The 17,931-nt window shown below is 38.4% G+C and overlaps 3 protein-coding genes across 4 annotated transcripts; 1 reads left to right on the top strand and 2 right to left on the bottom strand.

Annotated features, from left to right (window-relative positions):
* Window positions 1–5,161: 5,161 nt before the first annotated feature.
* neu4 (sialidase 4) lies at window positions 5,162–7,465 on the bottom strand. The gene is made up of 4 exons (XM_057839423.1): window positions 7,441–7,465; window positions 7,101–7,315; window positions 6,777–7,032; window positions 5,162–6,219 (listed from the first exon to the last, which is right to left on the bottom strand). Exons 2-4 carry the CDS (start codon window positions 7,299–7,301, stop codon window positions 5,339–5,341), a joined length of 1,338 nt encoding a protein of 445 aa, XP_057695406.1. The 5' UTR covers window positions 7,302–7,315; window positions 7,441–7,465; the 3' UTR covers window positions 5,162–5,338.
* A 3,929-nt stretch (window positions 7,466–11,394) lies between these two features.
* Window positions 11,395–14,466, top strand: wdr53 (WD repeat domain 53). 2 transcript variants are annotated; one of them, XM_057840009.1, is made up of 3 exons: window positions 11,395–11,607; window positions 11,967–12,456; window positions 12,561–14,466. In XM_057840009.1, the coding sequence occupies exons 2-3, from the start codon at window positions 11,968–11,970 to the stop codon at window positions 13,179–13,181; spliced, it is 1,110 nt and encodes a 369-aa protein (XP_057695992.1). In that variant the 5' UTR covers window positions 11,395–11,607; window position 11,967; the 3' UTR covers window positions 13,182–14,466. The 2 variants fall into 2 exon arrangements, with proteins under 2 accessions (XP_057695992.1, XP_057695991.1); XM_057840008.1 differs by having other exon boundaries at window positions 11,422–11,451.
* Window positions 13,251–17,867, bottom strand: srprb (SRP receptor subunit beta). Its single transcript, XM_057840010.1, has 7 exons — window positions 17,624–17,867; window positions 17,395–17,489; window positions 17,227–17,304; window positions 16,977–17,059; window positions 16,689–16,825; window positions 14,276–14,330; window positions 13,251–14,207 (listed from the first exon to the last, which is right to left on the bottom strand). The coding sequence occupies exons 1-7, from the start codon at window positions 17,778–17,780 to the stop codon at window positions 13,997–13,999; spliced, it is 816 nt and encodes a 271-aa protein (XP_057695993.1). The 5' UTR covers window positions 17,781–17,867; the 3' UTR covers window positions 13,251–13,996.
* Window positions 17,868–17,931: the final 64 nt, after the last annotated feature.

Consider the following 17,931-nt stretch of genomic DNA (forward strand, 5'->3'; position numbering starts at 1 on the left):
GTTAATTATAGCTTAAGAATTAATTAATCGTAATTAATCGCAATTCAAACCATCTATAAAATATGCCATATTTTTCTGTAAATTATTGTTGGAATGGAAAGATAAGACACAAGATGGGTTTTCCCATTGGCAGTGTATCAAATACTTGTTCTCCCCACTGTATATATCCATCTTGTGTCTTATCTTTCCATTCCAACAATAATTTACAGAAAAATATGGCATATTTTATAGATGGTTTGAATTGCGATTAATTGCGATTAATTACAATTCATTTTTAAGCTGTAATTAACTCGATTAAAAATTTTAATCGTTTGACAGCCCTAATATATATATATATACATATATACTCACACACACACACACACACACACACACATATATATATCACACACACACACACATATATATATATATATATATATATATATATATATATATATAGTATACAGTGGGGAGAACAAGTATTTGATACACTCACAATGGGAAAACCCATTGGCAGTGTATCAAATACTTGTTCTCCCCACTGTGTGTATATGTATATATATATATATATATATATATATATATATATATATATCAGGGCTGTCAAACGATTAAAATTTTTAATCGAGTTAATTACAGCTTAAAAATTAATTAATCGCAATTAATGCCAATTCAAACCATCGATAAAATATGCCATATTTTTCTGTAAATTATATATATATTCTGTAAAATAAATTGTTGGAATGGAAAGATAAGACACAAGATGGATATATACATTCAACATACGGTACATAAGGACTGGCATTTCACTCTACTGTCATTTAAATCTGTCTATGCTGTCCTCACTCCGAAGCAGAGGTTGCGCTAGACATTTTCGTTGTCTGTCATTTTGACTGACAGGGTCATAAAAATCCGGTCATAGTCTATTTTTACCCGTCACTTAAATTTTTAAAATGATAATGATGACATATTCAATAGTATTTAGTTTTCATTCATTTTTAATTAATATTGTAACGCTTGCTTGGCGGCGAAAAATTAGACACGGAAGTCGTGGTATTTTTCTCCCTTTTTACTCTGCTTACCGCCAACAACTTCGCCCCCAAAGAAAAGGAGGCAACGATATAGACCCCAATCACCAACGTCACACAATGATCTTAATTGTGGTTGTCAGCCCAAAATCTTCTAAATATATATTAAATGCATCTTACCAGATATAAAAAGACTACTACATAGTCTGTGGTGATCGTTTGGTGCCCAAATTTCTTGTCGAATTACAGCAGTCCATCTCGCTCTCATCTTCGCGTCTCTCAGAATACGGTAGAACTTCAAGTCTCTCCGTCTATCTTCTCTGTTACAGAAACCAACCGCCACACACGCCTTCACCATTTTGATTATTAATATTAACGAGCAGAAAAACACGCCGTAATAGGAGGCATGTACGTAGCGGTAATGTATAAACATGACGGGCTGACACACAATATGGCGGCTCCGGTCAGGGGGGCGGAGTTGTGACGTCATGTGATTGGGGTCTATACACAGGCGGCAATCTTGTCCATCAATTGGATGACGCGCTGGCACACCGGGTGCACCAATAAGAACCTCGCGTTGATGTGTCAATCACGGTGCCGCCGCCAGACCCCGGTTACGCTACAATATTCTCACAGAATAGCCAACGACGTCATGCATTAAGAGAGACAATAGCTAATTAATATGCTAACTCGCCACCCTGTGGTCTGGGGTGTGAATTGCAACCTGTCAAAATGACTGACGGACTTCAGTTTTTTCCGTCACCGTTTTAAAAAACCGGTCAACGACGGAAAATTTCCGGTTAACGCGACCCCTGCTCCGAAGTGTCTACTTTTTCCAAAGCTAGACAGCTAGTGAACGACGCCTTAATAATCAGACTTCTTCCTTTTTCATCTGATTTATTAATAAAATAGCCTCAAACCATTGTCCTCTTTAGACAGTCGTAAAACTACAAAAAAAAAAAGTACACAAGCATTGCATTAGCAACAACGTTAGCTTAGCACGCTATACAGGTTCACTAAACATAAACAAAAAGCGTCTCATGCAAAAAATATAACATTTCGCTTACTAACATAATATGTACATTCTTTACAACAACCATACTATCTACCATACTGTTAGACAGCACAAAAAGCCTTGCTGTAAAACTTACCAAAAGGCAGAATACTGTCTGAGCGGGACATGTGTGTTAATTGCGTCAAATATTTTAACGTGATTAATTTAAAAAATTAATTACCGCGCGTTAACGCGATAATTTTGACAGCCCTAATATATATATATATGTGTGTACAGTATAAGATCTAAAGGTTTTGAGTGAAAGCAGTGAATTAGTCTTTTTTATTTTATTTTTTTTAATTCTAGTTACATCTGAGATGCAATTGTTGGCTGTTTTCAACAATGTACATCGAAAATAAAGACATTGATTGACTGAAAATGGTTCAATATTAGATTAAATGTGTCTTTTTCTCATGTACATTTATAATTGCTCTTCACCTAAAAATTTATGTTTTATCTGATTCCTCGATTAATCGATAGAATTTTCAGTCGATTACTCGATTACTAAAATATTCGATAGCTGCAGCCCTAGTTTACATATATAGAATATATATATATATATATATATATATATATATATATATATATATATATATATATGTAGAATATAATATATATATAAGATTAGAATGAGGCAAAATAACATGCTTTTTGTCTCAAATATATTGTTATAATCATTTGTTTGAGATGTACTGTAATTATTTTCTGTATAAAAATTAATTTGGTGTTCAAAAAGTATTTTTTCAAACTTGAGTCTTGAAAAAGAGGGGGTCGTCTTATAATCATGGCCGTTTTATATTCGGGCCAATATGGTAAGTACAAAGGTTTTATACTTCGCAACACTCCCGGACACAGCGGAAGAGGAAGTACTGTAAAAAATACAGTTTGAACATGTTTTAACTTTTTTCAAATAGAAACAAAAACAAAAAAATCGCTTTCGGATCGGGACTCTGTATCAGCAGATTCTCAAAATCTGGTGACTCAAACTCAGGTGCCAATACGGTAATAGGGCTCTGAGTTTTTAATGAGCAGTGTAACAGAATGGAGGATGAACCTAAGCTTGTGTGGACAATATTCAATTATATTTTCAAAACTTGCTGTGAACCCGAAAAAAAAATAGGACTAGTTTGGACACCCCTGGTGTAAGGAGTATTCGCGTCATTCTGAGATACACAGTCACAGCAGCCTGAAACAACAACTTTGTATTTGCAGCTCCATTGCATGGCGCCAACCACAAAAGGTTCAAATGGACTGCGCTTAAGTGCGTTTAGGCTACACACACTTATATAAACACAAGCAGGACACGCCAACACAGATACTCTTGGACACAATTTTCCCAAATTAACTTTGCAATATTTAGCAATTTAAGGGTTAAAAGTCAGTACACACTTGGGGAAGTGAACTCGATTGGAATGTCTGTTGATAGCCTTGAATGTGCACAATTACAGGAAGGATACAAAAGAGTGAGTTGCTGTTGCCTTGAGGTTTTCAAAGAGGTGGTCAATTTTCCATGGAAAATCTTCAGAAACTATGGAATACAGTGGAACCAAAACATGTTTTCCTGTAATGTGCTTTAATTTGTTTGTCATAAGTAACAGTTCAAAGTGACCACAAGCACATAGGGAAATAACAAAATAACCATGCTATAATAAAACAAAAAGCAATTAAACTAGTCACCTGACAACATCTGACGTACATGACAACATGTAAACCACATAGGCCTATAGCAAAAATCTATGATTTTTTTTTTTTTAAGTTGGCCTGTAGATGTCACAAGATGGTGACAAAGCACTTAAACTGGTATTGCATTACTCATGTACTTGCTGCATTCTAACAACACAATATAATCAGGAAAGCATCAATATCATGCATATAGCATGTACACAATTGTGAACAATGGTACATACACATAAGGATACACATACATACAGTGTATCACAAAAGTGAGAACACCCTTCGCATTTCTGCAGATATTTATATCTTCATGGGACAACACTGACAAAATGACAATTTGACACAATGAAAAGTAGTCTGTGTGCAGCTTATATAATAGAGTTCATTTATTTTCCCTTCAAAATAACTAAAAATATAGCCATTAATATCTAAACCCCTGGCAACAAAAGTGAGTACACCCCTTAGTAAATACGTACATCCCTAAATGTCCAAATTGAGTACTGCATGTCATTTTCCCTCCAAAATGTCATATTACTCGTTACAGGAGTGCTGTCAGCATTGCTGCGGCGATTGAAGAGGTGGGGGGTCAGCCTGTTACTGCTTAGACCATACGGCGCACTCTACATTAAATTGGTATGCATGGCTGTCACCCCAGGAGGAAGCCTCTTCTGAAGACGGTACACAAGAAAGCTCGCCCATCTCATCAGACCATAGGACATAGTTCCAGTAATCCATGTGCTTTGCTGACATGTCTTCAGGAAACTGTTTGCGGGCTTTCTTGTGTACCATCTTCAGAAGAGGCTTCCTCCTGGGGTGACAGCCATGCACACCAATTTGATGTAGAGTGCGGTGTATGGTCTGAGCAGTAATAGGCTGACCCCCCACCTCTTCAATCTCTCCAGCAATGCTGACAGCACTCGTGTAACGAGTCATATGACGTTTTGGAGGGGAAATTACATGCATTACTAAATTTGGACATTTAGGGATGTACGTATTTACTTAGGGGTGTAGTCACTTTTGTTGCCTGGGGTTTAGATATTAATGGCTATATTTTGAGGTTTTTTTTTCCAGGGGAAAATAAATTAACTCCATTATATAAGCTGCATACAGACTACTTTTCATTGTGTCAAAGTGTCATTTTGTCAGTGTTGTCCCATGAAAAGATATACTTAAATATCTGCAGAGATGCGAGCGGTGCACTCACTTTTGTGATACACTGTACATACAGGTACATACATACAAAAATTACATAATGAAGTTATACAGATGACAAATTATATTAGAAAATACAAAATTATTTAGAAAATTGTCCTCCATGGGTGTTAGTAGCTGCATCAGGAGATTTTACTATGCAGGAGATGCTTTCGACGACCACCAACTAAAAGACATCTCAAACAAATGACAAAACACCATGACACTGAATAACATTTCGAAAGATGACACTGAAGTATTTTATTGTCTATCTTGAAAATTAAAAAAAAAACTAATGGAGGATATGTTAAACATAAAATGGACAAATCCTATTATGAGTATATATGTGGCCCACCACTGCACAACATCCTCTGAAACATGACTGGAACACATATTTTACAAGATTAATTTAAAACAAAGTACAAAAGTCACCAAGCTTCCTCCTCTTCATGTGTCGAACATTACATCTGCCTGCGTTGACTTCGGGCCCTCGCTTTTTGTTATGATCCTTGCTTAGTAAAGTCACGCCTGGCGGGAGGTTGTCAATGAGTTCATAGAGGGTGAAGATGCAGAAGCAGATCTGTTCATAGGCCGTCCTGGTCCCACACTCAAACAAACAGGCGAAGGCCACGGCGGGCGGGGAGCCGGTCGAGGGCGGAAGCTCCACGTGCGCCAAGTCGGAGTAAGCGCACGGACCCTCGTAGATCACCCAAGGCCCGCGCCAACTGTCGGGGTCCCGGGGATAAAGACTCAGAAAGAGGCCTAGATCTTTGCGGGCGCTGGTCCATGTTGGGTGAGAGTACACAACCCACGTGGGGGTGAGGAAATTTGGAAAGGCAGTTTCTTGTGATAAGTGTCTGGAATGTTGGGCATTAAAGTTGAAATGTAATGGAGCTGGGAAGCCCACCACACTCCCGTGACAACCATTCCGAGGTTCCACCAACCTCTGAACCAGCTGACCCTCTTGAAATGTAGCCCCGTTATCAAGACTGAGAGCCTGCACTCTGAAGCCCAACCGGCTTCGTGCGTTGCAGTACAAGAAGTTGGTCCCATCTTCCTCGTCCACAGACACCACCTGGCACTCCACACTCTCCAGGCCCGGGACGGTGCCCCCGAAATGCCAAGTTCGCCCATGGGTGTCACTGTGGAAGCAGAAGGCGCGTGGGGACGTCTGGCATAGCTTTCCGAAACACTGTTTGCACTCGATGTGGTAGGCATAAGCGGGGATGAGTAGGCGTCCGGACTTGAGCTGAATGCCATGGCCCGGTCCCAGGGCAAAAGTGGCCCATTCTGGAAAAAAACGAGCCAGAGAGGAGCATGAAAAAAAAAATTGGATAGGAAGAAATATCGTGTCATACAGTAAATAAGCAACTGCAGCTGTTGATGCCAGAATTGTACCATGAATAAAAATGGAAAAATCATAAAAAAGTTTATAGCGGCATTAACAACAAACAACCGAGTTGTTCTTCAGCAAACAACTGCTATGCGTAACCACTTTGATGGTTGTGACGTTATTGCACTACGTTGCATTTGGGATAAGAACCTGCACCGTCACTGTGGCAGTCAACCATGCTGACTGCTGAGCTAATAGCCCAGTCTGGCTTTGACTGCCAGCAGGCTCTTTTTAGTTCTCATGGAATAAGGTTCTCCTAATCTTCTAAAAGCACAGCACTGTTTTTTAAACACTGCAGAACAATATTTTGAGCATCCCTTCTATTCATTGACAGAGACAAATTTTTAACACAGGCAAGATGGGCAGCTGTCCAGGGTTGTTTTTCTACAAGGATGCATCTCAACTACTGCTCTGAATGGAAATACTGTAATCCAGAAATAAGAAGGTGTCTTGCCTTTGATAGTGTCTCCAAGAACCTGTTGTGTGAGGTCAGTAGCCGGACTCCATGTAATTCCATTGTCCGTGCTGGAGACATAGCAAAGGCGTGTTAAGTTCTTCCCAGTGGCCAGCTGGAAGGACTCGGGGGTGTGGCCCAGAATGGCGATGAAGAACAAAAAGAGGGTGCCCGTGAAGTCGTCGTACACAGGGCACGGGTTCATGGAGCGGTGTCCCGGCAGGTACGCCGTGCCGAGAGCTTGCATGCTTTCCCACTGAAAATATGAATATTTAACCCTCTTGTGAAATGTGATTTGATGCACGTTCGCTCGTCTCACCTCACCTCAACATAGTTCCTGTAGAATGTCCCTCTCCTCATGACCAGCAGGTGAGCCTGGGAGTCAGACGGGCTGAGCCGCTCTTCACAGAAGGCCAGGAAAGAGTTGCAGCGAGTCAGGTAGAGCAGTGCCGGAACTCTGTAGGTCACTCCATTGGGCTCCTTACGGAAAAGGACTGACCTTGCTGGGAAATATGGCACCCTCATTGTGGTCAGGCTCACTGTAAACGTAAAGACGTGTTGCATGGATACAGTTGTTGTGTCGATGTTTTTTTGTTTGTGATCTTAACTGCTTTACAATTTTTCTTCATCAAACAGATAATCAATCATAAAAGAGGGTACCTACATTGAGTTGCTGCTTTGTAGCAAGGCATCTGTGACTGCGATGTTAAAGTGGGCTTTTGGTTTAGTGTGTTTTTGCAAAACAGGGGGCCATCCCCTCCCCTCCTCTCCTGTCCCTGTGGCCTATTCAACGCAACAGCTTAGTATGCTTTTCACTGACCCAGAAATGGACTGCACTCATCAAGTCTTCAGCTTTGGATGAATCAGCGGAAAGTGCCCATTGTGGAAATGAAAAGTCATGTTTTTTTGTTATGTTTTGTTTTTTTTGTTTTTTTTTGGGGGGGGGGGGGGGATACTGAGTCCAGATGAGACCAGCAGGACTCCCTCCAAACCTCACATTGTGGTTTATTATTTTTTTCCCACTTTCAACAATCATTATCTGTGATAAAAACAATAATAACCTAACTGCACAATGAAGATGTCAATACAAGAACTCTGTCATTTATAATAGTCTGGAAAAATAATCTGAGTGAATACAAATACATTATTTCACAAATCTCAAATGATTGGGATATTTTTATTTTAGGGAAAAAAATCTAAAATACATCTTGATACATCTTTTTTTTCTATTTGTATTTGTGTTTTTTCTATTCATTTAGATGATGTAGAATGTAAACTAAAATAACACTATGTTTTTGTTCTATTTTTAATTCTAAAACATTACTAGAAGTATATGAAAATGTGTTTATTTAAATCATTAGGTAGTTAATTATTATTTTTACATTTTATTTGCATATTGGGATTTTAGGAAACATATACAGCTTTTAACATATAAAAAAATAATTGTTTAACACATAATTTTTTTGTAATGTTTGAATGATTTTTCAAGTAAACAGTAGTCTGCAAGACAAGCATTTTTGAAAGAGGAGAAAGTGCACAGGATGCCAAATTACTTATATTATATTATATTTAGGGCTGTCAAACGATTAAAATTTTTAATTGAGTTAATTACAGCTTAAACATTAATTAATCGTAATTAATCGCAATTAATCGCAATTCAAACCATCTATAAAATATGCCATATTTTTCTGTAAATTATATATATATTCTGTAAAATATTTTTTTGGAATGGAAAGATAAGACACAAGATGGATATATACAGTACTGTGCGAAAGTTTTAGGCAGGACACCTGCCTAAAACTTTTGCACAGTACTGTATACATATTTTTTTAATTATTAAATTTATTAGGACCATGGAAGCTTCCACTTGGGGAAAATATATACATACAGTATATCCTGTATATACATTTTTTTAATTATTAAATTTATTAGGACCATGGAAGCTTCCACTTGGGGAAAATATATACATACAGTATATCCTGTATATACATAATATAATAAAAATATACAGTACTGTGCAAAAGTTTTAGGCAGGTGTCCTGCCTAAAACCTTTGCACAGTACTGTACATTCAACATACGGTACATAAGGACTGTAGTGGGCATTTCACTCTACTGTCATTTAAATCTGTCTATGCTGTCCTCACTCCGAAGCGTCTACTTTTTCCAAAGCTAGACAGCTAGTGAACAACGCCTTAATAATCAGACTTCTTCCTTTTTCATCTGATTTATTAATAAAATGGCCTCAAACCACTGTCCTCTTTAGACCGTAGTGAAACTACAAAAAAAAAGTACACAAGCATTGCATTAGCAACAACGTTAGCTTAGCACGCTATACAGGTTCATTAAACATAAACAAAAAGCGTCTCATACAAAAAATATAACATTTCGCTTACTAACATAATATGTACATTCTTTACAACAACCATACTTACGGACAAATCTTGTCCAAGGATCGTATAAGCACAACATTACAACGTAGGCGTCAGCCCGAGACGTTGTGCAGCCATATTGAACTGGCAAGAAAGCAATAAACCATGTCGCAAAGCGACCACAAGAGTTCGCTGTTAGACAGCACAAAAAACCTTGCTGTAAAACTTACCAAAAGGCAGAATACTGTCTGAGCGGGACATGTGCATTAATTGCGTCAAATATTTTAATGTGATTAATTAAAATAATTACCGTTAACGCGATAATTTTGACAGCCCTAATTATATTATATTATATTATATTATATTATATTATATTATATTATATTATATTATATTATATTATATTATATTATATTATATTATATTATATTATATTGTGTATGAATATTTTTGTATCTCTTCTTTAAAATAAATGTTTTGTTTGATTTGAAATTATATCATTAATATTTTGAATTTCTTTTATTTATTCTTAAGATGCTTTACACATTATATATATATATATACATTTACATATATATACATACACATTATATGTATGTATTATGTATCTATCTATCTATCTATCTATCTATCTATCTATCTATCTATCTATCTATCTATCTATCTATCTATCTATCTATCTATCTATCTATCTATCTATCTATCTATCTATCTATCTATCTATCTATCTATCTATCTATCTATCTATCTATCTATCTATCTATCTATCTATCTATCTATGGCCGAAAACACTCAAGTGACTTGAAGTTCCGCTCTGAGACCCCCAATTTGGCCAACTTTCGAAATTGTCCGATATACATGTGTGATGCATCATTGGAAAGCTTAAAATCTCAATTTTCTTGTGGAAGAAAATATTTGAGCAAGAGGGCATTTTGAAAAAAAAAAAAGTTTTTAAACAGCAAAACCTTATCTGGAGGCGAGAGCACAAGAGAGCAGAATTACAGACACCATGACTTTAACGAGATATTATCGCATGCTTACCGTGTTTCGATCTAAAAACTCCATGTAGCATGTATCACTGAGTGTCAAGACACAGCTGTGAATGGCCACAGCTGGATTTTTGGGGGATTTTATGGATGAAACATGGTAATATAACAAGGGTCGCCATGCAGAAATTGAAGACATCCAGGAGTAGTCGAGATTTTCTTTTTCATATATTTACCCTTATAAACGTTTTTTTTTTTTTTTTTGGATCGATTATTTATCATCTAACATAGCGGAGAAAATGCGACAGTATTTTTGGATCGATTATTTATCATCTAACATAGCGGAGAAAATGCGAGAGTAACAAAAAAAAAAATACAATGAAGCGGTTGTTATGAGGTAGATATCCGTGACATTTTTACAGACGCCATTTTTTTCATTGTGACGTAATTTGTTTAAAAGTTTAAAATATGTGAGTGAATAATTTTTTAAAGTCGTTTTTTTTTTTTTTTTTTACGGAAATATGAGACATTAATTAATGATTCTAAGCTAAAAACGACAGACATTTTGAATTATAAATATAATTAATTGCCTTCGTTTTATGGCTGGGTTGAAACAAAAGCGGTTGCGTGCCGTCTGTAAACGGGGGTTTTCAGGGTAAAACGGACAAATTAAAAATAGTTCGGGGGCTTAATGCGCCACGAATCTGCTATGGCAGCATATACAGTAGACATATTGTTCTGTCAAACACAACAGTTGTTTTGAATTCAAATACAGCCGTTTCTTTTAAAGAGGAGTGCAAGAGCAGAAACTGCTTTTTCAGTCTTGTCTATACATATATATATATATATATATATATATATATATATATATGTATATGTCTGCCTGTCTGTTTTATATTCGTGTTTCTTTTAAAGTACTCAAATTTATTTATTATAGGACCATAATTTTCTATTCTCTAGTTTATTATATTTAAATATTATCTATTTTAGAAGTTTTTATTTTTCAGTCTCTGAACTGTTTTATCTAATTTGTCATCTGTCAACATGTTTTAGAAAAAAAAACACAAAAGATATGCAAACATGTTGAAACATAAATGCGTCGCTTTCTTTCTTTCTTTCTTTCTTTCTTTCTTTCTTTCTTTCTTTCTTTCTTTCTTTCTTTCTTTCTTTCTTTCTTTAAATGCTAGCTTGTAATAAAAAAAATGCATCGATTAAAAAAAATAATAATAATCTTTGTTTTTAAGAATGCGTCGCTTCTGCTCTGAAAGTAATGACTGTGTCGTCATCAACCGGCGACTACATTATATGATACACACATGGTAGTTAGCTTCTGTTAACTCACAGTTTCTTCCTTTTCTCACTTCCAAATCACAGATATTGACGGCGGGAATACTTATTAGAAATGCGATGACGTGCTTAGTTAATATTTTTTGTTTGAATGTTTTTGATTGAGAGAACATTGTTAGTATATACACGTAAGTACACGCTGATTTATGTTTTATGTTTGAGTGCGGAACAGTCGCTCATGTTGTTAATTTTGCGAATAACGACCCGGCTTCCTAAAACAGCTGTTTTTGGTTACGTCTAAATCACACAGAATTCCTCCCCCCCAAACCCCCCCGCCCCCCCCCCAAAAAAAACAGTAAGCCATTTATCATCAAATGATAGTAGGCGCAAGTTATATTGAAGTATTTATGCTATTTATCGGTTTCTATTGTTAATATACGTAATCATTGAGGTATTTAGAGAAGATACTTGTGTTTTTAGAATGCGTCACATGAAAGTTGATCTGATCCAATCATAATTCAGTTATTTTCATTATCCTTTCCTTTAGGATGGCCAAGCTGTGGCATGAGGGCCACTCCACACCCATTTTGTGTGTTTGCGCATCCCCAGGCACCACAGGACTTGTTGCCTCAGGTTCTGAAGGCGGAGATGTTGTCATTTGGAGCCAAGAAGGATCCGTCGTGGGTCGCCTCAACCTCCGGGGTGAGGACGATTGCACCAGCGTGGCGTTTTCTCCCTTGGCGTCGGGCCTGCTCTATGCATCTCACGGCGACACGGTTAGCACATTTGACCCTCGGAACCTGAAGGGCGCCTTGGAGGAGTTTGTTGGCGCCGGGGAGGAGGAAATAAACGCGTTGGCGTTGAACGAGAGTGGTACAACTCTTGCACTGGCTGATGACTCAGGGGCAGTCCGGATCCTGGAGCTTCCTGGGGGGAAAGTTTGCAGGACTCTACGAAGACACACAAACATCTGCTCCTCTGTGGCTTTTCGGCCTCACAGGCCCAACAATCTGCTGTCTGCTGGACTGGACATGCAGGTCAGAGAATTTCTTAAGTCACAATGTGATAATTTTTGCTTTTTTAAACAAAAACAGCTATCAATTTTCTATATTGTTTAACACTCGCCGTTTTTTCATTTCAGGTTATTCTGTGGGGACTGCAGAAGACACGTCCCCTCTGGAACCTCAACCTCCAAGACTTAGCGGAGGAGGTGGGTGACAAACAGCAGCGTCCTGGTCAGCTTTTTAACCCTCCGCTGGCTCACTGTGTCTCCGTGGCCAGCTGTGGAAACATAGTGGCTTGTGCCGCTGAGGACGGCCGAGTGCACCTCATGCGGGTGGGCGGCGGCTCTAAACTGGAGAGGCAGGGGGCATTCAAGGCACATTGCCAGGGAGCCTCCCAAGCTCATTTCATACAGTTTCTCTCACACCCTTACTGGCTGGCCACTGGGGGCAACGATGGCCAAGTGGATCTGTGGGACGTTAGCAAACACGACGTGGTGGCACCAGAGGAAAAGGTCAAAGTCAAGGGTGCAGCTGCCTCCTACAGGAAGGGAAAACGAAAGGCCAAGAGAAACGCAGATGAGGTGCATGAGAAAGATGTGGCAGACGCTGAGGTGATGCCAGATTCTGGACCCAAAGTGAACATCAATCATGGGGACAAAGTCAACTGGTTGTGTCCTGCTTTGCTCAAAGGAACAGCTAGTCTGATTGTGGCTGATCAAAGCTCCAGTCTGACAGTTTATCCACTGTCTGAGCTGTAAATTACAACACTCCAATCGTCCACCTTTTTTGGGGGGGATTTTGCAGTTTCCCAACCTTTATTCCAAAGAATGAACAGGGGCTGCGATGGCAGACATTAGGCAAAAAAAAAAAAAAAAAATGTGATTCATACAACCATTGTTTTGGCTCCAAGTGAAACACAAACTTGGATTCAGTGTGGTTTTTATTGCATTTTGAATAAGGAAAATTGTTTTTACAGTAATAAATTATGACCTGTTGTTCCAAATCTAGTGCTCCAGACTCTCTAATCGGAGTGTTGTGGTCCAGCCCTGAATTTGAAGGAACAAGTAGAACACCACGATGTAAATTGACTTGTGAAGTCGATGCAAACTTCCACTTGGTTTCACTTTTCGTACATTGTTGGTATTAATAACGGGGTATAAATGCGCACTAGTAGATGAAAAATGTGATTACATTATGTCAAATTTTAGGTACAAAATGTTACGATTCGGCCGCAGTCTGGAGCGCTAAAATGTATTCACTACAATTCCACACAAAGCAAAACATGTAACTTATCAGAATAAAAAGGCACAAAGCTTCCCATTCAGTACAGTATTTTTTTTAAAACATTTTTTAAAGCTGTCCACAATTTGTATGCATTTCCAAAAAATGTTCCAATGCGCATGATGGAAAGTTGACATTCACTATTAAATTAGCACTGCAAAGCACGCAGTCCACTAATTGGACTTTCACAGTCTTGATTGATTCCGCTGAATGTATCAAGTCTTCCTTTCAAGTGTTTTGAGACTGTTGGCTTTCATGTGGGTGGTGGTTGCCGGTGAGTTTTATTTATTTTTTAAAGTTTAGCTAGGCTGTTCTCCAAGCTCTGGATGTCAGCATCAGCTTCTTCTCCTTTGACCCCGTGGGCACTGCATTCGAGGAATTCCACTTTCATGGGCAGCTGGCTGAAGTCGAAGTCTTTGCCTTTCTTTCCCAGGTAGACGCTTCCACCTGCCGAGCCGTCCTGAGAGCTGAGTGCCGCTGAGCGAGTAACGCGCAGTGTGTTCCTGCGAGGCGGGACCTATTAAAAATGGCCTGTATCATATAATGGATCACCACGGCTGTAGTTACTCACAGTTCTTTTTCCAGTTGCTGTTGAATCAGTTTGGCTGATTTTGCCATGGTGATGTCTGTAAAATAACATATTACCATTACTAGGCATGAAAATGGGTCAGGGGTGTGGAGGAAATATTTTCCGGAACACTGTACAACCACAATTTTCTCCTGATTAGTCAGCAGACTATTTTTATGATTAGTAGTCTAATAATTCCCCCTCCCCCACCTTTTTTTTTTTTTTTTTTTTTTTTTTTTTTTAATTATTTAGCAATGAAATTTTTGATGGCGCTTATTAATTCACAAAAAAAACATTTTGGAACACTTAAATTCTTTATTAAAGTACAAATAAACGCGTAAATCCCAAACAATGAGGTCAAATCCTGATAGCATTGACTAGTGCAAAAGAATGGAATGTAAACAGATTCAGAACACTGACTTCGCCTTTCCAACATGAAAACAAACAAAAGCATTAATATTATCGTATACTACTACATATAAAATAGTAGTATAATTATTTATTGCCAATCAGATTTTTCATAAAGAGTGTCATTTTAAAGCTATTCTTAGTGTAGAATCTAAATTCTGAAGAATGTGGAATTAACTCCAGAAATTGTTATTTATATGACGAGCATGACGTGCTTTTATTTTGTAAGTTTTCACCGGAAGTACGTTCGCTAAACCTCTAACCGTAAGCTTTACACTCCGCCAAAAAAAAGCTTTTTGTCATTGCATGTGGTGTCAGTAATCATTTTTTTTTCCATTTGCAAATTATGTTAACCAACAATTTTTCCTTTTTGAAGTGTCACCTTTTAACCGCAAGTTTGCATTTTGGAGACGACTGCCAATGTTTTATAGCAGGCTAAAGTAGGTTGTCTTTTTTCCCTAATTAGCCTCAATGTAACAATGCTAACGTTTACAGTGTTTAATTATAGATGTGTTTCCTTATTTTATATGTCTGAACTTTAATTCTACGGCGTGTTGATGACCAATAAACATCTGTGAAAGGAACTTGTCTCATATGCCAGCTTTTAATTGTCCCGTCGTCTTCCAAAATTACAATTGGGTGATGACTAGAGCCGTGAATCTTTAGGCTCCTAACGATTCGATTACGATTCAGAGGCTCCGATTAGATTATAAAACGATTATTGATGCACCCCCCTCCCCTTTTTTTTTTTTTTTTTTTTTTTTTTAAATGTTTTGTACATTAGTTCCAAAATTGTTCAAAAATCCTCTCAGGCTAAACCAAACTACTATTTCAGTATCAAGTTAACATATAACAGTAAACAAATATACAAAAATAACAGTAAATAAAATACTCCAGTCCCCATTATGTATCAGCAGCTTTAAAATACATTCAATTAATTTATTGTTGTGAATCAACCGTTACAGTTGTTAAAATTGCTCCCGCTATTCCATAATTTCCCTTCTGTCTACTTTTGAAATGTCAAAGTTTTAAAACTGTTTCATCATTTAAAGATAGATTCAAGACAAGATTTTGCCAATTTAGGATTATTTTAGATAAAAAGTTAATTAGATTCGCTACAACAGAGCCTTCTAGAGAAGTCTACTTAAGACGGCGGCTGTTTACTAACGCCGGCAAGTCTGTCATTTCGCATCTCTGTTCAATAATACATGTTCTAACACCACCGTCGTCTGTCATTTTGCATCTAGTTCTACATGTACAGTGGGAGAACAAGTATTTGATACACTGCCAATGGGAAAACCCATTGACAGTGTATCAAATACTTGTTCTCCCCACTATATATGATACCTACTGTAGCCGTTTGTTTGTAGCAACTAGCAACCGGGCGTTGTTTGTAGCGGCTGTCGGCTGCAGTCAGGTATGATTGTTTTTTTTATCTAGCGGCATGAGTCTGATATTGACATGCATGTCAATGCATGATATTTACTCTCGGTCCGGTCCTCATTGAGTCCCAAAGACCGCGCTGACTGGGTTTTACTTCCGCTTTACCTGGTATAATTCAATAATCGGAATTTGAAAGTTTGTGAATCGTTCTTGAATCTTCCACGGCCGCATCGCGAATAATCTAAGAATCGGAAATAGTGATGACGCTATAGGTGTTCATTCACCGCTGACGTGCAGCCAAGCTTGGCATTGAAGAGACAGGACACAACAGTGTACCCTCCTTTGTTTCGTTGAAATAAGTCAATGTTTTGGCCACTGTGGTGCACTTTTTTGACTTTGTGCCGCTTTCCCCGCTTACCCATCAAGCGTCCGACATTGAAAAAAAATTCCAGACCCCCCAGCCCCTTCAAAATTTTCTCCTCGGATCTACACAATTCACGTTGGTCACCCTTTTTTATTTCTAAACGGCGAATTTTGCCAAAACATGAGAAATTTTCATGCCTGTATAACAGCTTTTGATGCAAAATGGCAGGGCATTTGAGGACCGAATGAATGTGGTCCCCACCTTGTTTGTTGCACGCCACCAGAAGCGTGGGGGCATTCCTGCAGAGCACCGCATCAGTCAGCAGCACGTATAGGAACTCTGCAACATCTCTCACTTCCTTCTGGAAGATGGCGCTATCCACTACAAACACGATGGCTCTGGAAAGATTGGGGAAAGACGTGAATGGATGTATGGTGTCCTTAGAATTCATTTGACTGACTTTCCACAATAAAAGAACCCATTGTACCACTTTTTAATTGTGAAAATGTAGAATAAGCCTCCATTAATCAGAAAATGTCTTGTTCTCACCTAGCTGCTGACTTGAACTTCTCCAAATATTGAGGGCGCAGACTGTCATGACCTGGCAGGTCAATTAGAGTCCAGGTCGTGTTCTTAATAGGTAAAATTAAAACAAGTTTGATCAACGCAATACAACAAAAACAAAAAAAAAATTGAGACACCGAGAACAAGAGCGGGCAAACTTCATTGTGTATTTTGCAACTTAAATCATTCCTGTAAAATGACCAAAATTGTCCCACTTTTTATATACAACACATACTTTGTCGTTTTTGGCTTTATAGGGACCACTACTGTCTGTAATGGAGGTCTGAGTCCGTTTAAATTTCCCAGACAGAAGCTGTAAATAAAACAAGAACGCATCATTAATAACAGATATCAATCGAGCGGGTGATGTCGAGCCACATAGCCGGGTTTGGCGTCCACTCACTCGGCTAAAGAGAAGCGTCTTGCCAGCGTCGCACAGCCCGACGAGCAGCACCGCACTCCGGACAGTTTTACTGGTCAGAAAGTATTTGAGGAAAACTACAAGAACGACAAAGAAATAGCTCGTAGTGAATATTCTTGGAGAAGTTGAAGCTAACACGCAAGCAGATGCCAACAAGTGTTAGCTTAGCCGTTAGCTTCCTAGCATACCACAAGGAAGCATGCTAACGCACCACAAGTGATGATAACGACGGCCAAAGCGACGAGAACCCCGATTAGAAAAAGCGGCTCCTGGTTTTCCAATTGATGGCGCAAGGACTCGATGACAGGGTCCAGAGAGATCCCCGCGTCCGGTTTTTCTTCCATGTTGCTGCCGGTGTCCACCTCCATCGATTTCTATGTGTGTTGACGTGAGTTAAACGTGGGACACGTCTACTTCTTGGCGAAAGGCTTGTACTAACCCCATTTCACCTGCTGGGAGCGCTGATTCCCAACACATTTACTCCCAGTGAGTTTATAGCCAGTTAAAACATTCAGTAAC

The sequence above is a fragment of the Corythoichthys intestinalis genome, chromosome 6 (genome assembly GCF_030265065.1).
Source record: "Corythoichthys intestinalis isolate RoL2023-P3 chromosome 6, ASM3026506v1, whole genome shotgun sequence".
In the NCBI taxonomy this organism is placed as follows: Eukaryota; Metazoa; Chordata; class Actinopteri; order Syngnathiformes; family Syngnathidae; genus Corythoichthys; species Corythoichthys intestinalis.